Source organism: Vipera ursinii, assembly GCF_947247035.1.
Source record: "Vipera ursinii genome assembly, chromosome: 5".
Classification (NCBI taxonomy): Eukaryota; Metazoa; Chordata; class Lepidosauria; order Squamata; family Viperidae; genus Vipera; species Vipera ursinii.
The window spans coordinates 53,830,417-53,855,241 of NC_139518.1; the positions used below are offsets into that span (position 1 = coordinate 53,830,417).

Sequence of the window (24,825 nt, forward strand, 5' to 3'; positions counted from 1 at the left end):
AGCATTCTATTTCAATTCATGGTGCAACAGAGGGCCCAATGAGAAGCTCCCACATATGGTAAATCCAAAGCCATGCATGTAGAATCTTTTTTATTTTCATTATTATCTATCTCCCTGTCCAGAATGTTTAAAGTGACAAAGATAAAAAATAACAATAAATGCATGGAAAAGATTACATTGGTTAAATTATCTTAGTTTCAAGTATCTATATCTTATTTTAAAAGGGCCAAGTAAAGACCTGAGACCCCTCCAAAAAGTTGTGTCTCCATTCAGTAACCTACAAATTAAATTTTTAAAATTTTATTAAAAAATTAAATAAAGGATCTAGACAAGAAATTCCTAAACAAGCAAATGATTTTAAAACTCTTATAGGTCTCTTACAAAATTAGACATACTGACCTTGTGTAAATCCACTTCAGCCTTTAGTTTGTTTTGAGCCCATTTTACTTTGATCACATAAGAATTGACTTCTTCTTTTAATTTTTCTATATCTCGTGACATTCTGGTAGTTTCATTTTCCTTTATAAAGGATAATTTTAGAATACTGATGTTAATTGAGCCTATATGGACTAATAAAAAGTTTAATTTATCATTTTGCAAACAATAAATGTAATCATAATGGATTAAACAAAGCAGAGCATAAAATATCTAGATTTTCTTGATTTTTAAGAAATCTACCTGCCTACATCTGTTGGGCTAGTGACAATGGAATATTAATTCCTGGAAAGCACCTGAATGTACAGTGTGATGTGACTGATATTGTAATGTTAATCAAAGAACTGTAGAATTGGAAGTGATTTACTTTATCCAACTGCAGGAATGTCAATTAAAGCATTTTTGCAGATGACCATTTAGGCTTTGCTTGAACATAGTCAATAAAAACAATTTTGCTACCTCTTTCAAAACTGATAATATTGTCAAAGCTACATGTTAGCATAAAATCTAATGATATCACATCTGAATGTATTAAAGCACTTGTTATTTTTTTCCCCTCACCTTGATTTTAGCTATCTCCAGTGTGGTAACTCCTTTTTTTTCTATTTTAAGAAAAATAAATCTTACATTGAAAAAATATTGCAAAGGCAGAAGGGGGTCTTTATTTATGTACTCTAGATGGACAGGTAGTTAAAGAACAGCATCTTACAAGTTTAGGAAGGCTCAAATGGTGATAGCTGAATCCCATAGCTTTCTTTAAAAATATCCCCATGGCTTGAATTCTGGATAATCAATAGTTCTGTGGTGGACCCTATCAATCATAGGAATCAGTCCGTGTTTAGGCAAGGTCCTCCATTCATGGTAATTGTTTTCTTTAAGTGTCCCCCAAAGAATCCAAATCATCCCAGATATAGATAAAATAAATATGCGGAAACTTTTCTCCTCTGCTTCATTTTAATGTAACTCCTTTCTGCACTACATGTGCATGGACCACTAAATGGTTATCATCCTGCTTGCCTATTTTTGGTATTCAAGGTGACTACCAGAAGAATGTCAGTGCAAATAGCATACCTTGCTTTCGAATAGTTGGTGCAATCTTGCTTTTTCCTGGGAAAGCTGCCTGATTTTGTTAGTATGCTTTTCAATATCTTTGTTCGCGTCTCTCAGTTTTCTTTCAAGGATCTCCTTTTCCTTTCTGAGGTCCAATGACTCCTTTTCTCCTCTAACATACTTCATGACCATAGCTTCCTTTTCTTGGCGGGCTTCTTCACATTTCTTGTTTGCCTTAGAATACCAAATTTTACAAAGTTTACTTCAGACATGAGAGCAAATTTTTGTTTTCTTCTCCGAGGAAAGTAAAAAAAAAATCAATTGAAGGACTACAAAATACATAGTTTCCTACAGAAAAATGAGAGGAACTTCTATTAACTTGGCTCCCAGTAAGGTTAGAATAGATAACATAAACATGTGACTGGAATAAAACAGCTTATATATTCTAAACTAGGAAATTATAAACTGATCAATCACCTGATCTGTACGAAAGGCCATCTCTTTGTGCAGTTGCTGTATAGCGTTTTTTGCAGCAGCATCCTGAGATACAAGTTTATCTTTAACTGTTTTAGCTTCTTTTTGGAGATCTTCTATTCTGACTTCCAGCTATAAAGTGAAAACAAATGTCAGTAGGTATATGTATATATAAATTACATAATATGTAAAACTTGAAGAAAAAACTTAAAAAATGGACACTTTAGAAGTCATAATTTCTGCGATTATATACCTTAGAAAAAAATTAAACATAAGAATAAGAACCCAACATACCAATATGTATGTAAAAATTCTGCAGTGATAACTTATTGAGTAATACATTATTTTTTTTTTAAAAATAGTTTTGGAACAGTTTGAATATCCATTAGGATCTAGGCTGGAGTGAGTGAGTTCAGAAATTTCAGAACCACCAATTGGAAAGCAAAGAAAAATTAACAGGCGATATGGGAAGACAAAAATAAAGCATACAAATATCATTTTAAATGTGGTCCAGCAAGTCTTGAAAATGATGAATTGTCACTTCCTTTCCTTTCTGAAAACCCTGCTCTGCAACTGAAAAAAGAAATCACTACAATTTAGTCCACCAGAAAAAAAAATATTGGTCTTAGACTGTGGAAAGAATAATCTGAAACCTAATTTTCTCAATCAATTTAAGGCTATAAATAGAAATACTCATTTCCTGAGGGACACTAAACTTGGATCAGCATAAAACTCTTACCTGTCTAATTATATTTAAATGTTGCTTTTCAGTTTCTGTTCTCTTCTTCAGCTCATCTTTTAAGTTGTCCTTTTCTGAACAAATGTCCAAAATTAATTCCTGATGCTTCTTGTTTTCTTTAATCAATCTATCCATTAAAACAATGAAAATAATTGATGAGGCAATGTAAACAGTTGTGAACACGGCCCTTTTGCCCTATTTGAAACTGCAACACAGACCAAGAGATTTATTTAAGATGTGTGGTGCACTTCCCCCAAAGCAATAAAACACAATGAAACTCCAACAAGTTGAAACGGCCTGATAAAAGGCCTGGTAAATAAGACCTGGTCTCTACAAACAAAAACCATAGAGCCAACTGTAGCCTTCAAGGAAAAGCATTCTGGTTGGTTGCACGAATAGGCATTTTTTAAAATGAAGTTGCTAGGTATCTGTTTAATTGGAACATGTTGTATAGGTAATCCATTTCTCCTTCCTGGAGCTCTGGGTTACCACAATCACTTTTTGGTAATCTGAATAGTGTTGTAACGAACTTTGCTGTAGGCAGTTGAGTACAATCTTACAATTACCATTATTTTCTCTATTATGAGTATGTCTTAAGAAGGGTAGTATGTCACTGTTTCCTTCCTCTCTTGTGAATTCAATTCCATCCAAGAGAATTCTTAGAAGCTTGGCACTCTGACAAATTCACAATTAATAAGCATATAGAAATGAACTCCATTTATTTTTCAAAATTCAAAAGCAACAACAAAAGCTCAAAAGAAGGGCCAGACGGCCCCAGAGCACATCCTCATTAATCAACTCCCAAGATAATTAGGAACTAGCATCTAATCACCACCACAACAAGAAGACAATAGCTTGCTGCCAAACAAAGAAGAAAAAATGTCACAGATCCTGCCCAAACCCACACAGGGCTGATAGGACACCCTGTATCCCACTTTCCTATGCCAGAGTCCTGATGATGTTACCTAGTCAGATAACAAAACATCATGTAAGAAGAAAGCCACATTCAAAGAACATTAAGTACTCAGCTGCTTCCCTTGAATTGCTATCTTCACACCAAAGTTGCCTTTTAGTTTCAACCACTGTTAAGGAAACAAACCCAAAAAAATCCCCACTTCATACAAAATCTGTTATTGTAGATGAACGAGTATATGCAGGGTTCTTCAAATTTGAACAATGTGCCACAGCTGTTACAAATATGCATTACCTAAGGTAAAGGTAAAGGTAAAGGTTCCCCCGCACATGCGTGCTAGTCGTTTCCAACTCTAGGGGCCGGTGCTCATCTCCGTTTCAAAGCCGAAGAGCCAGCGCTTGTCCGAGGACGTCTCCGTGGTCATGTGGCCAGCATGACTAGACGCCAAAGGCACACGGAACGCTGTTACCTTCCCACTGGAGTGGTCCCTATTTTTCTACTTGCATTTTTTTTACGTGCTTTCGAACTGCTAGGTAGGCAGAAGCTGGGACGAGTAACAGGCACTCACTCTGTTACACGGCACTCAGGATTCAACCTGCCAAACTGCCGACCTTCTGATCGGCAAGCTCAGCGTCCTAACCCACTGAACCACCGCGTCCCTATATACTACTAAAAGTCCTGTGTATGTAACTTTCAAATGGGTGAAATGGTGCATCATAAGGCAACAAGTTTTGAATTTGGATTCAAAATGTGCTAACTTACAGAATGTTTCCAATACTCCAGTGGGATTGAAATTTGGCAAATTTATGGCCACTTCAGCACCATTGTGCTTTGGAATTACACTTTCCAGAAAACTGTAGGTTGTGTTGCACATAGGAAGATGGGAAGGGTATATCCTTGACCTTTTTCCAGCCCCCTGTGTCCAATCACAAAGCCCAATGGATGAACTGCAGTTGGTTGCTTTGAAACCAAGGCTGAAACATGACCTCTCTTTAACAGCAGCGGGTACCAAAGGAAGGGCAAGGAAGTGACTTGGATGCTTGCTGGTGAGATAGGACTGGTTGAGGATGCCAGTGGCTAACAGATGAGTCCTCTCCCTCCTGGATGGAGGCGGCCCTGGGGGCATACCAGAAAAGGACCTGGGGGTGTAGTTTTTTCATGATCCTCAGCTTCCTTTGTCCCTTCTCTGCCCAGCAAAGTGGCAGTTATCCAGGTCATCTCAGAAATGAGAACAGTGATTTCTTACTCTCTGCCAGTTTCCCAAAGGTAGTATCAATGGGGAAGCTGGTAGGAAGTCAAACATTGCTCAGACTCCTGCTGGTTTTTTGCCCACAAGTGGTCATTCTGTGTCTCTGTTTAAGTATGGAAATATCTCTGAGAGGATCATCCAACAGAGCTTGGGTTGTCTAGTAAAACATCTAAATCAGGGCTTTTCACCCTTTTCACCCCTCTGAGAGGATCATCCAACAGAGCTTGGGTTGTCTAGTAAAACATCTAAATCAGGGCTTTTCACCCTTTTCACCCATTGTACCACTTTTAAGATATGGCAACATCTGAGTACCACCAGTCGTCTAGCAAGGTGTCAAAAACTTGATGTCCCCCCCCAAAAAAAGGAAAAAAGTGATGAAATACAGGTAGTCCTCGACTTACAACAGTTCGCTTAGTGACTGTTCGAAGTTACAATGGCACTGGAAAAAGTGCCCCCCAAGCCACAGCCGAGGAAGACACCAGCCTGCCTATCCAGCGGCGCTCTTCCTCCTGTCCGAGGTTTTCATTGTTGTGAGCATTTCTGTTGAGGATTGGAAGCAGGGGTGGGATGGGGGGTGTTTGGTTTTTATTTCCCCCATCTGCTGGGTGGTTGCAGCAGGTTTTGGTCACTTCACATGACCCTGGGACACTGTGTCCATCATAAATATGAATCAGTTGCCAAACATCTGAATATAAATCACAAGACCCTGGAGATGCTGCAGCATTCCAGCCGATGAGCACTTCTTCTGGGCTCAGAAGCACCAGGATCAGTGCCGAGCTCCAGCTGGAGCCTGGTGCTGATCCTGGTGCTTCCGCTGAGCCCTGACAGCCCTGCAGCTCCAGCCATCTCTCGCTCAGGCTTGTGCGGTGCTGCCACCGGTTCAGCTCATTCCCCTCCCCTGCTACTTTTCTAGGATGGTCAAGTACCACCTGCCAGATGCCAATGCACCACAACCTGTACCACTGGTTGAAAAGTCCTGATCTAAATTATGACAAACAAGTTATTTAAAATATGCAGAAATTATTCCCACTGCTAAATTAGCTTCATCTCAAACAGTCTTGGCATTGCATTTCTCATTTTAAAATACCACTTTAGTTGTACTCATGCCACTTCCGAGATCAAATGTAAAACCAGAGTCAACAGCTCTGCCAATAGTGCCAATACAGAAACACTGCAACAGGAAACACACCTCTTATCTTTACAAGACTTCTGCATCTTTGAAAACTTGGAACATGAACTAAGTTGAGGTAAAATCTGATGCAAACTGAACAGGTCAGCAACAGGGATAAGAAGTCAAATGATGGGAAGAAAGTTAATACCAGCATTTAATACCAAGACTTCTGCTTGGTATTAAATGCTGGAATAGGGGCAAATAATTATTCAGCTATGACACTCTCTTATCTTGATTTCTAGTCTCAGGCCTAGAAGTATTCTCAGTATCTTCTCCTAAGCAAGAAGCTTAAGCCTAAACCCATCTTTAATAGTGATGACTTACAAAGCCCTTCATGGCATGGGTCCGGATTACCTACGGCAACACCTGCGGCCGGCGTCAACTTCCCTCCGTCCAGTGCGCTCCCACAGAGAGGGCCTCCTCAGGGTGCCTCCGATCAAAGAATGCCGATTGGTGGCCCCCAGGGGGAGAGCGCTCTCTGTGGGTGCGCCAGACCTTTGGAACCGCTTACCGGTCGAACTCCGGATGGCCCCCGACCTTCGCTCCTTCCGGCGCGATCTCAAAACCTTCTTTTTTGAACAAGCTGACCTGGTCTGACGGGATGGGATTGGGTTTTTTTTATAATTACTTTTAATTTTTAATATGTATTAATTATTACGGGCATAATGGTTTAATCACTTTTTAATTTTTGTATTCTGCTTTTTATTATGTATTGCCCTGTTCACCGCCCTGAGTCCTTCGGGAGAAGGGCGGTATACAAATTAAATTATTAAATTAAATTATTAAATAGACTCATATCTTGTCTTCTTTGGTTAATACTAAAGTTTGTTTTCTTTTCCTATCTTCTTAGAACTTTCAAGATCCACCCATCCAATAAAAGTGCCACTGAAATGACGTGGCCACAATGTGGCTCATCTTCATAGAACTTCATCACTAGAAATGTCCACAGGACATGTTAGGTTTCTCCACATACCTTTGCTTTTAGAATTACAGGTTGTTCTTGAAACAGCTAATATTAAAAGGCTATAAAATTATTAAGAGGAAGAAGGAAAATCAACAAGAGAAAATATAAAATAAAAAAAAACAACAAGATGAAAATCTCAGATATCAAAGAAACCAACCGAAAATATTACTCATGTTGTGTTATCACTCAGATTCACTGAACTGGGCACACAAAACAGGGCCATGCCTGAATTAAGCATAACAAGGATTAGGGAAGGCTACTGCCTAAATGTAAATTTTGCGTAATTTTAAAACATTCTAAATGAGCTTCATACGCTGAATATACAGGTAGTCCTCAACTTACAACAGTTCGTTTAGTAACCGTTCAAAGTTATAACAGCACTGGAAAAAAAGTGATTTATGACCGTTTTTTAAAGTTAAGACATCCCCATAATCATGTGATCAAAATTCAGATGCTTGGCAATTGGTTCCTACTTATGACCGTTGCTGTGACCCAAGGTGATATGATCAAGTTTTGTGACAGGTAAAGTCAATAGGGACACCAGATTCACTTAACAAACAGGTTACTAACATATCAAGTGCAGTGATTCACTTAACAACTGTGGCAAGAAAGATCGTAAAATGGGGAAAAATTCATTTAACAAATGTCTCACTTAACAACAAAAATGTTGGGCTCCATTCTGATCACAAGTCAAAGACTACCTGTATTATGCAATGACCAGAAACTGTAGAATATGTTGAATTCCAAAATTTATCTCTTGTTAACATCCAGAAATAGAACTGTCCTTTGTGAATTTGTATTAACTTTTTAAAAGGCATCGGGGTAATACATCCTGTGTGGTGCTTTTCATTTAATGGCAGAGCTGAGACCCCATAACTGGACATATCCATACATGGTTACCTAGAGTCAGATTAAAAAAGACCCATCTTCTGGTTTTCTTACTTTTGGTTAACAAGCATATTACCAAGTCTCCTATGATAAACTGATTGGTTGAATTTTAAATTAAGTAGCATATCAAAGCAAATGACACCTTGAAAGAGTTTCACTACTGCAAAGGGAACAAATTAAGCACTTCCTTAATTTTCCTTGGGTTATGTGCCTTAGAAACCAATAATCAGATCAAAACTTCAAAATATTTTTAGCTGAAACAGAAAAGTTGTACTTGGATTGCCTTTCAGGAAAAAAAAAAAAGAATAGCCCACATTATTTTCATGAAACTACTGGACAGCTTTTAAATGAAAATTGCAGAGTTACAGGTAGTCCTTGACTTACGAGTTTTATTAAGTGACGGTTCGAAGTTCCAGTGGCACTGAAAAAAGTGACTTACGGCTATTTTTCACACGACTGTTGCAGCCATCCTACAGTCACATGTTCAAACTTCAGATGCTTGGCAGCTGGTTCATATTTATGACAGCTGCAGTGTCCTGGGGGAGGGGGGGTTTCATGTGATCAGCTCCTCTGACCTTCTGACAAGCAAAGTCAATGGGGAACCCAGATTCAACATGTTACCAACTTAACAAATGCAATGGTTCACTTAACAACTGTGCCAAGAAAATCTGTAAAATGGGGCAAAACTCACTTAACAAATGTTTCACTTAGCACATAAATTTTCAGCTCCCTGGTGGTCTTAACTAGAGGACTACCTGTATATTAAACAAACTGTCTGGATAGAAAAAGCTTGAAAGTCATACAACAAATCAGCACAACCTGGGCATCTAGAACATTCATGGCAAAAATAACATATTTGGAAATATATCCAAACTATTAGGCTAGAAGACCAAAAAAAAAAAAAAGGAAGCAGGATCCTGCATAGCTTCTGAAAGGTTCACTATCCAGGTTGACTTTGGATTCTGCTAATTATATAAGTCTGTTGTTATAGAATGGCTAGTGCATATTAAGTACCGGTATGTAAAAAAGTAAAAAAAATTGAAGCTCTAACGTTATTGTTACTCTACTGCACTAAAAAGAGTCCGGTTTTTTTGTTTCTTCTCCTTTACCGTACATCTCTTTTCTTTCCCCTTTCGCCTTCCCTATTTTTGCACTATTTTTATTTATATTGTTTACTTCGATAAATCTAATAAAAAAATATCAATTAAAAAAAGTTCACTATCTGGCCTCTACAGAGTGCTTCGAGTGAAAGTAGCAATACATTGATTAGTCCAAGAGCATTTATATTTAATCTATTTGTATATCTACCACGGGAAGCGGTGGCTCAGTGGGTTAGGACGCTGAGCTTATCGATCAGAAGGTCGGGAGTTTGGCAAGTCGAATCCCGAGTGCCACAGAGTGAGCACCTGTTACTCGTCCCAGCTTCTGCCAACCTAGCAGTTTGAAAGCACGTAAAAATGCAAGAAAAAAAATAGGGACCACTACGGTGGGAAGGTAACAGTGTTCCGTGCACCTTTGGCATCTAGTCATGCCAGCCACATGACCACGGAGACGTCCTCGGACAAGCACTGGCTCTTCGGCTTTGAAACGGATATGAGCACCGGTCCCTAGAGTTGGAAACCACTAGAATGCATGTGCGGGGGAACCTTTACCTTTACCTATATCTACCACTCAGTATATGACTCAAGATGGCTACTCAAATCAAACATATAAAAATAACTAAATCTTCTTGGATCCAATTACCTTGAAAAATTCATGAAGTATACACTAGTAATCACAGGGGATCGCAGTACCCATTCAGTGCCTCTATTTTAAATTTGCAACCATGTCTAAAAAATGTACAACCAATGTAGATTATAATTGACTTTGTATATGTTACTATGCAACAACAAATGCTCCATCAACTAACAAAAATTCTGATAGGCGGACTATATATTATGTTTGGTTGCTATGCTTTAGCAACTGTTGTGTTTACTGCTAGGTTATTACAGTATCATTTCAACCTTTGGACAAAGGTAATTTCATAGTTAAGAATTAGCTATGAAGCTCCAGAAGCCACCGCAACTCTCTTCTAACATAAAACAGAAGATACGACGGTGATTTTGCAAAGGCCTTCAATTCATGTTAGACTAAATTCTTTCCAGTTACCCCTTTTATTGCAAGTTCATCTTCCACAGGTAATTATTCCTATCTAACCTTAATTCAAGGTTAATGTAAACATATATATCCAATATACATTTTTATGTAGTATGTTACACTAACTGTCACATCTGAGGACAATGCATCTTAGCAGGGGTGCTGCATAATTCTAGGCAGCCTATGTTGTTTCAGACTACAATTTATTTCTTAACCAATTACTCAGGATCCCATTATAGCAAAGGAAATGCTTGACAATGGAAGGTTATTCATTCTACTTTTAATGCAAAGTATCTCCTCACCAGCAAACATTACACTGAAAAATATAACTAACACAGACACTGGGCTCACATTGCCCAATTTTTGCAGATTAGCAAGCATCTTGGCCCTCACATTCCCAAAGAGTTACCTTAAGCGACTCCTAAATCTCAAAGTTTCAAAAATATTTGTCCAACTATCAGTTGTAGTATGATCTTATCATTATGGTTATCCAGACAAATGTTTAAATTGCAGTATGCAGCTATTCACACAGTACTCACTTCTTTATTGTGTGCTCTTGCTGTAAATATTTATCTTGAATGCATTTTTCAAATAAAGCCAATGTAGTCTTGGTATTGCACATTCCGTTTGAAAGTGTAGGATTTTTCAACAAATCTGTTGACAGGAACTCAGATTCAATTTCTTCTAGCAAAGCCTCCTGAGAAGAAGTATTCTCTAGATTTGAGATTAGGTTCTTAGTGTAATCCGTGTCATATGGGCTCTCTGAACACACCCCATAAGGTCTTTGCACATGATCTTGAAATAGGTCTGTCAAGGATTGATTTTTGTCCTCAGTTTTCAAAACCTGTTGTTCGCCTTGTCCGCTAGGCAAGCAATCTGCTTCCTTGGATTCTTTTATTTTTAACTCACAGCAATCTCCATTAAAATCTGGAGCAGGTTGTGCTTCAATTACATCTCCATCCACATTTAAGTCAATAGATGGTAAGGTGGGATCCTGTATTAACTCTTCACTTTCTATGCTTAAAGTGCTTTTTTCACATCTTGTGTCTGCAATATGTACATCATCCTGAATATCAAACTTTTTGTCAGCTTCTTCAACACTTGGTAAGTTGGAAGATTCTTTACCAGTCTTTGTTAGGTTGACCATCCTTGGAGTATTGAGCTGTTCTGGTAAGTGCTCATCCATCTTTCCACCAAAGAGCTAGAAATAAAATAATACATATTATCATATAGACAAATAAGAGGTTATATACTATATTCTAGGTACATCATTTTGTTGGTTTTGAAATATTATGTCAGTACTTCAAAATTAGTTCCATTAACTGAAAAACGAAGATATTTTTTAATCTTTTCATATCATCCCATAATCATATATCACTGACACAATCTAACCAGAAGAATGAAAATCATTGACCAATTAAATATGCAAATCAATGGCCAATTAAATAAATAACCCATATTACCTAGTCCTAGGCCAATCCTAGTTGTTACCTTTTAATTTAAATATGATGCAAAGCAGGAAGTGATGCTGAAAGCAATGGTGTTGAGGGCAGCATGATTTTCGGATACATGTCCAATTTACCTATTAATAAAACAATTTATTCTCGTCCAAAAGCCTGTTCAGCCTCTTCCTATCAGCCTATCCACTTCCAGTTAAGAATACATACATGGTTAGAGAAAATGATGAAAAAACATATAGATTTTAAGCCAGAATTATTTTTGTTAGGCATAATTGTAGGTAATTATGAAAAAGAGTGTATATATTTAATTTTACATATGTTAACTGCAGCAAGAATTGTATTTGCTCAGTACTGGAAAAATGAACATCTACCAGCGGAGGAGGTGTTAATTAAAAAATCTTACAGTGTGCAGAAATGGATAGACTGACATTGAAAATGAAAGAGAAAGAAGATTCAGTTTATTTTAAAACATGGGATACTTTTTATAATTGGCTAGAAAAATGAGGTAGAGAGAAAGGAATTTAATATGTATTAGTAAAACCCAGACAATATGTTGCTGATAATATTTCAAGCACTTCTGATTATAAAAAATAATATATATATATATATATATATATATATATATATATATATATATATATATATATATATGTATGTATGTATGTATGAATGTATGTATGAATGTATGTATGTATGTTAAGTGTTAAGTATTTAATCTCCCTTTAATTCTGTTAGCAATCCAAAAAATTTACACACACACACACACGCACACGCACACACATATAGTGTTGTGATTCAGGGTCAGCCTGTGGGTTCGGCATTTGGGTCGGACGACTCAGAGGAGGAGGGGGGTGTTGAAGAGCTTGCTGAGGGGGTTGGAGAGCTTGCTGATGAGAGCCCTCAGCCGCAGACCCAGCTGTGTGAGCCTGACAGCGTGGATGAAGATGACCCACAGCTGGCCCTGTTCAAGGACGCAGGAGGCAGTCAATCAGGAGTAAACAGAGGAAGGCAATGGGGCACCTCGGAAGGAGGCAGAGAGAAGCCACGCCCTGAACTGTATAAAAGGGGAATGCGTGGGAGGGCTGGTTTGCTGAAGGCAACCACTTGAATAGCTTGTTTCATGGTTCGTGTCTTGTTTGCTTTTGTATCCATAAATTTGGTAGGCTTAGTTCCAGCCTCTTGCCTTCTTGTAAAAGGGGTTGTCCCTGCCTTATCTGCAGGGCTGGTAGCAGGCTGGTACATAACATATATGTTCAAACCTGCTAATGATCAAAGTCAAGAGAAAGCTTTAACCCTATTTCAATATCAGATTTAACCAAAAACAGTTTTGATTTGACTTTTACCTGGCACAATACAATATAAAGTAAGCCGAAGAGATAGTTATATGACAGACTAATATGTAGTTCTTCCCAGTGCTTTTTTTCTAAAAAAAAAAAAGGTGCCAGAACTCAGAGGTGCTGTCACTGGGAGCAATGCCGTTGTCTTGCTATGGCATTGCTGCCTGTCCTTTGCACCCCTGCCCCTGTGGCTCGGAGCCACATGCTGTGGGGATTCCCCTCCCCACAGCCACCATGGGGATTCCCCTACCTGCAGTTGCCATGCCGCGGGCCATGCTGAGCCCCCACCCAGAGCTGCTCCGAACCCCGACCCAGAGCTGTGTTCCTTGTGGCAGTGGTCTCCGGCGCCAAACAGCCTCTTTCCAACCATATCCATAAAAATTTGTAACAAACATTGGAATTCTCAAGGCCATGTTTGGTATTTCCCAACAATCTGTTACTGGAAGTAAAAAAGCAATCCCTGCTGCATTACTGATCCCAGAGAAGCATTTGCATGTATACAGATATCCTTAGGGTGCCATAGTTATGGATGAGAAATATTGGTTGCAAAGTTGGCATTTCTGGATGTAATACAGATATTTTTGTTTCTTTGCATGTTTGATATTTTTAAAAAGGCATATGCTACTGACTACACTTATGCACATATGTAACATCTTTTGCTAGGTTACATGACCACTGCTTGTCCAGAATGTGAAAAGTGAAAGATTGTGACTAAACAAAATTTTAATGTACAGATAATACCACCAGAAATTATTTTAGCCTTTTTAGTAAACGTTGTTACTGATGTTAAGCTCACCATGGAAAACATCATATATTGTTATGTATAAAGGTAAAGGTAAAGGTAAAGGTCCCCCCGCACATGTGTGCTAGTCGTTTCCAACTCTAGGGGCCGGTGCTCATCTCCATTTCAAAGCCAAAGAGCCAGCGCTTGTCCGAGGACGTCTCCGTGGTCATGTGGCCAGCATGACTAGACGCCAAAGGCGCACGAAACGCTGTTACCTTCCCATCATAGTGGTCCCTATTTTTCTACTTGCATTTTTACGTGCTTTCGAACTGTTAGGTTGGCAGAAGCTGGGACGAGTAACAGGCGCTCACTCTGTTACGTGGCACTCGGGATTTGACCTGCCAAACTGCCGACCATCTGATCAACAAGCTCAGCGTCCTAACCCACTGAGCCACCGCGTCCCTTATTGTTATGTATATACTAGGTTAATTATTTAAAGACTGAAGTGCAACATAATTAGATTCTAAATAATCTATTTTTCAAAACACACAACAGTCCAAATAGTAAAAGTAAAGTCCAAATTAAGAATATTTCATTCTTAAGAATTGTTTAATTTAAAGTGGTTTAGTTGTAATAGATGGTTATAGATTCAAAATAGTTTTCAAGAGTGTACAAAAGATACTATTTTTTTCTAGCATCAGCTAAATTAGACATATTACATTGAGAAAAATGTTTCTCATTTCTTTCCTGTTACCTTTATTGATTTCATTGCAGAGATGTTAACATAGGAAATAGATTATTTTGTTATCTAATTTTACCTTCCAAAAGACAGAAGCAGATGAAAAATGTGAGGTTCTTTCCTGTTGGCTTTTTTGAATTAGCTGTTTTAGATTCTAAAAGTTTAGTTCCTAAAGAAGTAACCTTGTAAATAATTTTAATGTCCTCCTCTAGTGCAAGGCAGGCAACCTTGGCTCTTTTATGACTCATGGACTTCAACTCCCAGAATTCCTGAGCCAGCATGGCTCAGTTTGGAAATGTCACTCTTTCCCCTCAGCATGGGTGGCTCAGGATTATTGGGAGTTGAAGTCAACGAGTCATAAAAAAGGGCCAAGATTGCCTACTCCTAAAGCCAATAGAGGGAGCTTTTTTTTTTGCAAAAAAAAAAAAAAAGGTGCCGGAACGCCATTCTGAGCGTTCTATGAGGAAAAAAAGCCCTGGTTCTTCCAATAATTAGTAGTATGAAGCTTAGGGGTTTTTTACCATTCCTTGGTTTGTATTGCACACAGTAACTTTCCAAAGGATAAAACAAAATGTTTGACTTATTCACACTGAAAACTCAGAAAACCTTGTATGCATAATCTACATTTTGATGAGAAACACTATATTTTTATTATTAATAATGAATATGTAAAATAATGCAAAGTGCTAGCATCCTATTGTTTTATATAATTAAATACACCTGGACTTCCTTTGAACCCCAAAACCTGCCTCTTCTCCCTATCTGTATAAACACACACTCTGCTTTGGGGCTAATACAAGAGGAAAAATATTGAAGTCATTGAATTGGCAGCTGCCAATGCTACGTCTCCTAGAGCACACAAAATATAGACAGCAAATATGAAATCTCTTTGAATACTCCACATCTGAGTACCAAGCACAGAATGACTTCTTCCTCCCTTCCTATTTCACAATGTGTTAAAAAGTCTAAAGAACAAAGTAAACAGGATGCATTACAGCCAGCTCATTAATGTTATGAACAAAACAGGATTGGCTGACAACACAAATTGCCCTGCCTTAGCTATAAGCACACAGGTTGAAGATTTATATTTCCCATTAGCATGAACACAAAACTGAACACAAAATCTGCAGTGAAAAAAAAACTATTTCCCAAGCCCAATGAAAAATCAAGTTATTCTGCTTTCATAATATATGACTGATAACCATCTTTTACGAACTATTCCTGCTCTTAAAATAAAATGTCCATTTATTTACCTTAGATAGCACCATCAAATGTTATTGGAAAAATACTCAGAAATAACATTAAATCTTCCCAAAATGTAGATTTGAAAAAAAAAGTATATTTCTCAAATTTTACAGAAACATATTTAGTGCTAATCATTTTTTACACATGGAATAACTGAACTGGAAATATTTGAAAAATGAATAAATCTTAAAATACTGTAATCCAGATCCAAAAAACTAAAAGATTTTATAGAAAAGGCTGAAACAATGGATTTATTTGTAACAAAAATAATAAAACAAAACAAAACAAGCTGAGGCCATATTATATTATACTGTTAAACTGTCTGGGTTCATACAACTTAAACTAAGTTGCTGAATGGTTCTACCATATAAAAATATATACATAATGAAGACTTCCTAACCAAGGAGTTTAAATTGGTCCAAATGAATTGGAAAAGAGCTGTATGGTTCCAATCCTGCAAAATTTCAAGCAGTGCTTTTTTTGTAAAAGAAAAAGGTGCCGGAACTCACACATGTCATACAACCCACCTTGCCTACCCTACAAGGTTCCATCCAAAAAAGGTAATGGAACTCTGTTCTGGGCGTTCTATGAAAAAAAAAAGCCCTGATTTCAAGTCTTTCATAATCTAGCTTACTTCATAGGCTTGGGGGTGTATAATTTGCCCAGCCTCTGATGATTTTCTTCTGGTGTCTTGGGTTTGATTTTTATACTATGTAGTATTTCTTTCTTTTTTTTTCTTTTATCATTCCTACTTTTAAAGTTTATGGCATCCAGAGCTTCTAGAAGTCAAACAGCCTCTATATGCAGTAAAATAAATGTCTGCATTCCGCAACAAGTTTGTTGAAAGGACTTACTCTTAGTTTATTGCACAAATACAAACAATAAAAAGTCAGTTATACAGAGTACAGGACTCTTTTCCAAACTGTAAGATTGCATCCTATTTATCTTTTGCCCTGGGTATTCTTATAGGAATTCTTTTATAATGAACAGAGTTATGTACTTTGACCAAGGCTTAGTTACAGATCTTCAGTTACAATTACAGTAAATTGCTTACGTGTACTGGATTTTGACCATCCTTAAGATAATGAATAACAAAATGGATTAACACCTGGAACAAATATTACCTGGAGCAAGTAAATATTATATTTTATCTTTATGCAGAAATGACTATAATAAAGATTCTTATTAATGGGGCAAGGAAGGACTTTGAATTTATGTAAAACTGAAATAATAAATATGAACTGTAGTATCACATATATTCAAAAAGTTGTAAAGAATAACAATGAAAGGAAGATAAAATTATGCTATACAGCATGTACTTTTTGGTGAAAAGTGGCAAATAATTCCTTTACTGCATCATAAGAAGCTATAATCCATACAAAACTCTGTGGTAGTTGTGAAGAATACCCTATCATTCCTCTTCAAGAATGGCAGATAGGCTTTTATGTGCAGAGTAGAGCATGGAAGTAGTAGTGTGTAAATCTTGACAAAAGATTATATGCTTGCAGCTACAGAAAAAAAAAACATTCTGAGTGACCCATGCTTTATTCATGTTAGATCACATGGTTCTAACATATATATTCCAGTTGTGAGTCTGAAAAGATCAGTCCTAACTTTGTGGGTACCTACAAAGCGGTGGCTCAGTGGATTAGGACGCTAAGCTGGTCGATCAGAAGGTCGGCAGTTTGGCGGGTCGAATCCCAAGTGCCGCGTAGCAGAGTGAGCACCTGTTACTCGTCCCAGCTTCTGCCAACCTAGCAGTTCGAAAGCACGTAAAAATGCAAGTAGAAAAATAGGGACCACTACGGTGGGAAGGTAACAGCGTTCCGTGCGCCTTTGGCGTCTAGTCATGCTGGCCACATGACCATGGAGACGTCCTCGGACAAGCGCTGGCTCTTCGGGCTTTGAAACGGAGATGAGCACCGGCCCCTAGAGTCGGAAACGACTAGCACGCATGTGCGGGGGAACCTTTACCTTTTTACAAAGCTATATTTCCCTTATCCTTAGAACTTGGCATCAGAAGAGAATGCTAAGAAAGGTGTTCTGACTTGGATTTCATAATGAAGAAGGAAGATTCTTCAAAATACATATAAAGATTTACTTTCCAATAACACTAAAGTAGCTATCTTGTGCTTGAGGAACAAGGCAGATGGAATCACTTCTCTTTGTATACATCACAGGGTTATATATTTATCTGACAGCATATTTTAAGTAGGAAAAGTTGATTCATTCATTTCCATCTCTGAAGTTAATTTCAAGGTCATCGAAAGATGATGACAGTCACTCCATCCACGCTGAAAAACTACAGAAGGGTAGCAAAAGCTGCAATCCAACTGAAGAGCATGTCAGAATCCAATCTGCTTCATATTTTAGAGTACTACCACCCCTCTGTTCTCAAAGGTCTTTCACGCCAACTTCTATGAGAGCAGGTTTCCTCTTCTCTAAAGAATTCAGTCCATTTAACCAGTGGCCAATCAAGAAGGAACATGATTCCATTCAGAAAAGCCAGCATGAAGAGATGAATCTCTTTGTACCCTCTGAAAGAGCATGTTTTAAACATGTACTCCTCACTAAAATTGCCTGCCTAACTGCTTGACTATACAGTTTCCGCTCTTCATTTTTTAAAACCTCTTTCTACATCGATTAACTCTTTCTACAGTGATTTAACATCAAAGCTCTATTAGATCAGACACACGAAAATAAAGCAAACATCTGCCATATCATGTCAGCTGTAAACAAGCATATTAATCTCTGATTTCCTAAACCTCTGTGGAGACAGAAACCAGCAACTATATCAACAAACTTTCCTTTCTAGTCCAACTACATTTTCTTTGCTCTGCCATAAATGACATTATGGAATTGCAGGTACTATCAAGGCATTTTCCAGAAATGACAACTCTTAACCTTTGTAGCCTTAAGATCTTAGGAGCACTAACTATACAGTATACATATAAAAACTAATATAAATGTAGTTATAAACAGATCAATGACCTCATCAGTCTAACAAAGCAACAGAGTTGTATACAATAATATGGGGCTTGAACAAAAAATGAAATATCTTTGACCTAAGACTTTATGCCATATAGAACCATTTTTAGAGAAATAATATCCTCAACAAACAAGTAGTTGATCACAGTGAGTACAGCTTGAATAATAATAGTAATTGAGTAATATGTGATTCTAATCCAAATAAAATTATTTTCAGAAGCTTCTTACAGGTTTTCCAGAAACTTCTGGATTTCCAATCAAAGAACACTACAGCAAGTATATGAGTGCACGCTGGGATTTAACTTCTGTTTTTTTTTAAATAGCCTGGGAAGAGATAGGAATACTTATCTAATTCAAAACAATAGTTACATGGCCATTGTACTTTGATGAAGTAGAGTAGATTAAAGCTTTAAGATTTTGCAACACATTATTATTGCAGTTAGTTGTGACTTACAACCACAATTAGGACCAGTGTTTCCATTGCTTGTCAGTTGTTAAGTTGTGTCTGATTTTATGCCCTTTTTGCCATGGTTGTTCACTGCAATTGCTAAATAAATCACACAGTAGTTAAGCAAACCGGGTTTCCCACTTGCTGGGAAGTTGCAAATGGCTATTACATGACTTCGGGATGCTGCAACTATAGTAAATACATGCTGGTTGCAAAGCACTCAAATTTTCATAACGTGTCCATGGGGATGCTGCAACAGATGTAAGTGCAATGACAGTTGCAAGTCAATTTTTTTCAATGCCATTAGAACTCTGAATGGTCATGAAACAAATGGATGTAAGCCAAGGATTTTATGTCATGTTACCCTTTATGATGGTTTAGAAGTGCAAGTTTGGATGGGGAATGGGAATATATTCCATCAAGTCTCCGGTAGGTTACCATTAAAATAAATGCCTTCCCAACTATTCTAGTCAAAGGGATCGAGTCTTTTAAAATTTTCTCTTGGTGACAAAACTGAAAGCTACGCTCAACACTTCAACCATCACTCTCCTTCTCAAGGGCCAGAAACTTAACCTGGGTTCAAAAGAAGTTGGTTACACAGGAAAAGGTCATTCTAGATCAGGTGTGTCAAACTGTCAGCCCGCAGGCCAGAGCGTCACGGAGAAACCGTGCCCATCCCATTGCCGGCAATGGGAAAAAGTTCCGATACGTCGCGCGATGTCACATGACGTCACGAGTTTGACATGTCTGTTCTAGATGATGCAAAATGCTTTTTCCAATCAACCTACTGGGATATTAGGGAAGGGAGCTATTTTGGTCTTTTTATTTCCTTTCTGGCTTGTTGATTGTCTCTTTTCCACAGTATGTTGATATTACTTACAACTATTTGTCTATTGATGGCTAATTTGTCAAGAGTGCTAGGCTTCTAGAAATTCCCTAGTGTTTTTACACTTGGCTTGGACTCGGATGGTCACAGTTTCCCTACTGAAACTATGGTTAAGTCTGTCCATATGTTGTGAAATTAAAGAGTTTTTATCATGTCTTCTGACTGCTATGGGCAAGGCTATGGGAAACAGCTTCTATATTTCTATAAGGTAAAGGTAAAGGTAAAGGTACCCCGCACATGCGTGCTAGTCGTTTCTGACTCTAGGGGCTGGTGCTCATCTTCATTTCAAAGCCGAAGAGCCAGCGCTTGTCCGAGGACGTCTCTGTGGTCATGTGGCCGGCATGACTAGACGCCAAAGGCGCACAGAACGCTGTTACCTTCCCACCGTAGTGGTCCCTATTTTTCTACTTGAATTTTTATGTGCTTTTGAACTGCTAGGTTGGCAGAAGCTGGGACGAGTAACAGGCGCTCACTCTGTTATGCGGCACTCGGGATTCGACCCGCCAAACTGCCGACCTTCTGATCGACCAGCTTAGCGTCCTAACCCACTGAGCCACCGCGTCCCTATATTTCTATAAAAGGGAACACAATTCTGATTATAGTGTCAGAGGAGTGTTCCTACCTTGTTCATGTTTAAACATGATACTCATCCTTACTCTTATTCAAATGCTTGTTGAGGGACACTTTGAGATGAATGTACAGTCATTCCAGTTGCTTATCATCACCAAAATATTTAGTATACAGTAAGCTCTAATCAAATGGTGACCTTTTCATGTAGAGTATTATTTACATCATTAGATTTTACTGAGATCTCAGTCTCTTAAAAACACTAGATAGTGAGTGAATGAACATGATGAGATGAGAAAGACAGAAATTTCAAAAATAAAATATTCTACCTACGGTAAATCTTGGCAAAACACAAGAAATAAATCTTCTTGATCATAGATCTAGATTTTGCAACTTTCCAAAAATGGAATATCAGTTAGAATGTCCATAGAAAATTCGCCAAATGGCCAAATGTTCCATTTAAACCAGAAGCACTCAACTATTAACAATTTGAAGTGTGTATCAAATTATTATGGGCTTTATCATGATACGGAGGATCAATGTCCACTTTGCATGAACAAGCTAATAGCAGGAACAGGAAATTCTGGTAGAGCTCCTGCTATGTTTGCAAGTAAACATGCAAAGTTGCAGCCCTGCAGAATCTACTCCCATTCTGCCTGGGAAACCAAGTTACTGGCTTGTCATGCAAATAGAAGACAATCCAAATCAAGCTGTGATAGGGCTCTGGCTTTTGTCTGGCTCTGATCCTTATGTCTTCCATACTTCAGTTGGATGGTTGTCAAAACTGAACTACCGTATTGCAGGCAATAACAAAATCAGGAGCTTCTGCAACAGAAATTATGAAAATTCTGCAAGCACATCCACCTATTCAAAACATTGTTTTAAAGTTCACTTACTGTAAATGTTCAAAAAAAATGTGTTATTATAAAATTACATCATTGCTGTATTTGAAATATGTATCAATAATTATTATTAGTGGTATATTTACATCTTGTCCATCCCTAATTAGAAAGAAATCATTAGATGGGGGAGGGAATAAGAAAGGAAAACAACACAAATTCATTTATCATATTACGGGGAAAGAAAATGCAACATTTGAAAATTCTAAGGACATCTCAGATAAACCTATTGTTTTTAAAATTTCTTTTGCACTTTAACAGTGCAAATTTCTTTTGCACTTTAACACTTTAAGCCTTGGTGGAGCAGTGGGCTAATGCCTCCTTAAGTAACACCAGCTGCCTGCAATTAGTGCAGGTTCGCATCCCACCAGGCTCAAGGTTGACTCAGCCTTCCATCCTTCCGAGGTAGGTAAAATGAAGACCCAGATTGTTGGGGGCAATTAAGCTGACTTTGTAATAATGCCGCTTGGAGGGTGTATGAAAGCCCTAATAAGAAGATATATACATAGAATGAAGGCTACTGCTAAGCTTGTAAGCCGCCCTGAGTCTTCGGAGAAGGGCGGGATATAAATGGAATTTAAAAAAAAACCAAACAAACATGTATTTTATATTTTTCTAGTAATCTACATTTTATATCCTATCATTGTTATGATTTAATATCACATCTTGTGCTGTTCTAACCCAACTGTGAATTGTATTGTTTTTTAATAGGGAAGGCTATATATACAATTATTTCTTATAACACTGAAAATGTCTTTTCCTGTTTGTACCTTTCAGTCAAGAGATTTATAGCTCAAAATGGAAGTCTCCTTTGTTGCACATATTACATTACCGTGTGAGAAGACAAGTGACCAATAAATCAATATACAAATAAATAGGCAGAAAAACAGAGCTTACTGGCAAAATAATTTGATACATCCAGTATATTTCTACAATTATTCCTACACTGTTTCTTAACACTGAATTTTACTTTATCTGTTATTGCATGGCTTTCTGTTGCTAAGGCAAAATTAAAATAAACATTTAACCTGTCAAACTGATCCTATTCTCAGTCATGTAATATTGTAAAATTACTAAGCAGCAAAGTAAAAAAAAAGCCCTGAGGGGTTTATCATTAAATCAATTCAGGACTTTCAGACTGCTAAGATCTGCAACCAGTATAATGACCTCCGTCATCAACTGTCACAACATTGCTTTACTGTTTCTTATATTGAATTCTCTGCAAATAGAATTCAATATACCTTACGTATAAAGGTAAAACAGTCCTTCGCAACAATACCTCAAAATGTATGAGTGACAAATTGTGTTCTATTATGTGTCGAATAACTTGTAACTTGTTTGGATCCATAATACACATAATAAAACAGAGAACACAGAGACATCAGCTTGGAATGGTAGCATAGAACAACTGATTCAGAACATCATGTATCCTGATCCATTTAAAAAATACAACTTCTGTATATATAAACATATGCTGATTTTATCTATGAGGCTTTTAAAATGAATTGGTTATTGGGCTATGCTATTATTACTATGGCTTAAATATGTGTGTGTGTGTGTGTGTGTGTGTGTGTGTGTGTGTGTGTTTGTGCGTGCAACACATAATTATGAGCTGTCCTAAGCATCTTTTCGGTCCAAATAATTAGGAAATGTCATTTAAGACAAATACTACATTTGCTCTGAGCAGCTTGTAAAAACTAGCTTTAAAAATCATCAAAGCAAGCCCACTGAATAATACTCTTTGTTCACATAGATAATAAGTATCAACTGCACAGATCAAAGAAATGCAAGTCAATTTTACCAAGAAGCATTAACTCATTTATCTAAATTATATGGCTGTCATATATAATTACCAACAATATTGGTTCACAAAAAAAAACACCATTGCCTGGTTCACAAAATGTGGGAACAAAGTGCAAGAATGAAGAATCTGGTGCTGTATTATTCCTTAGCTATTAATTTTTAAAAGATTACTCAAGTATGTTAAATTATATTTATTCAACTTTCAGCCTGTAACAAAAGCGGTTCAGAAAGATCACTGTAGCAAAACAGGCAGGAATTATGGATAAATTGTATTGAATGGCTTTGTGAGCAAATTGATCTTTGGAATCTTTCCAAGTGACTTTGAATCTTATATCATCTGCTTTTATAAGCATCTGGCTACCTGGTTTTTAAATAAGGAAGCCACAAAATGCCTTCATAGCTCAACATTCAAAACAATAACAAAGGCTTATGTTTACCTGTCACTAAGTCCCACTGAACCTAGTGGGATTTACTCTTAAATAAACATAATGAAGCTCACAAATCTTCTGAAAAAGATGCTAAAAGCCCCTTTATATGCAGTAATCCAACTACTATTGATAATGAAGAATGTAGAAATAACATAGGGGAAAGGCTTTTCCTATCTATGCCTTTGGCCATGCAACCTAGATTGAATATTTAATACAAAAAATATTTTAATTGCAAACCAATAAAGTAAAATATACAGCAAAGCCAAAAAGCTTTTCAGGTAGGACGTTTGCCTTAACTAGAGAAGCTCTTTTTCATCCGATGTATTGTTTTGCATTTTCCAAAACTTAATGCTAAATCTAAATTTCACAGGCATCCTACAGTAAAAAAGAAATCAAGTCGCATAATCCTTTTTCAGTCTTTATGTCGGGTTTTTAAAATGGTTATATTCAGAGATTATAGCTCGCATCAGAAGTCTGAAACATCAGAGACCCCAAACGATTTTATACCTTTCAGATGCGTAACAGTAAGGAGGCACCACCAATAGGTACAAAGGCATCCTTAAAGGATCAGTCACCTAAGGAATTAAAAGAAATTCCTCACACTTTACATGTCTGACCTTGAAGCCAACACCTCGGAGGATCTTTCTATCATTTACTTCCTGGTAAACATTGGTATCCAATGTTAACAGGACCGTCCACCAATACTGAACAAAAATGACAAAAGCCAACAAATGCTTTCATACGAGGAGAGGGCTAAGAAATAATGCCCCTATGGAACCCCATTTAGTAACCTACGCGGGGTTCCGCGGGACGAGCAGAGAGGAAGCCTCGTGAAGGTTCAGTGTTTGACGTCAAAAACCTTTCTCGATTAAAAAAAAGCAAAACCCTCGAGCAGGTAGGTAAAGAAGTCGTAGGAATCCACCCCTGTAAGCAAGAGCAGGTTTCCCTGCCTACTACCCGGAGCCCACATTCCTCTCGCTCAGCTTACCTAGCTTGATCTACATTCTTTCTGACTGAAACCTCATCAAATCGCCAATATGTTCCAAAGCCCAGTCGGCAAGCACTTACCCGTTTGCTAGGAGCCTGGGGACCGGAGCATCTGTTGCTTTAGTAGCCGCTCTCCCATTGCTAATTAGACCCGAAGACCCAGAATGCGTAAGGGGGTGGGTGTGCGTGTAGCGGGAGGGTACAGAGTCATTCTCGCTCCCCTCGTTCCTGCTGCAGCCCCTAACAGGAACTGAAAGCTGACACATCAACAAAGATGGCTGCCAGGGGATCCAGA

The 24,825-nt window shown here is 37.8% G+C and overlaps 1 protein-coding gene across 2 annotated transcripts in view; it reads right to left on the reverse strand.

The window, feature by feature from the left end:
- Nucleotides 1-24,825, reverse strand: part of CCDC186 (coiled-coil domain containing 186) — a 41,443-nt gene extending 16,618 nt beyond the window's left edge. For both annotated transcript variants that reach the window (XR_014492653.1, XM_083363681.1), the window contains exons 1-6: nt 24,612-24,825; nt 10,559-11,220; nt 2,699-2,825; nt 1,963-2,091; nt 1,507-1,719; nt 400-519 (exon numbers count right to left, since the gene is read on the reverse strand). Coding sequence is in view for 1 of the 2 variants with exons in the window: in XM_083363681.1 (XP_083219807.1) it covers nt 400-519; nt 1,507-1,719; nt 1,963-2,091; nt 2,699-2,825; nt 10,559-11,205 (1,236 nt within the window). In the remaining variant the exon portion in view is untranslated. The remainder of the gene's footprint in view (nt 1-399; nt 520-1,506; nt 1,720-1,962; nt 2,092-2,698; nt 2,826-10,558; nt 11,221-24,611) is intronic.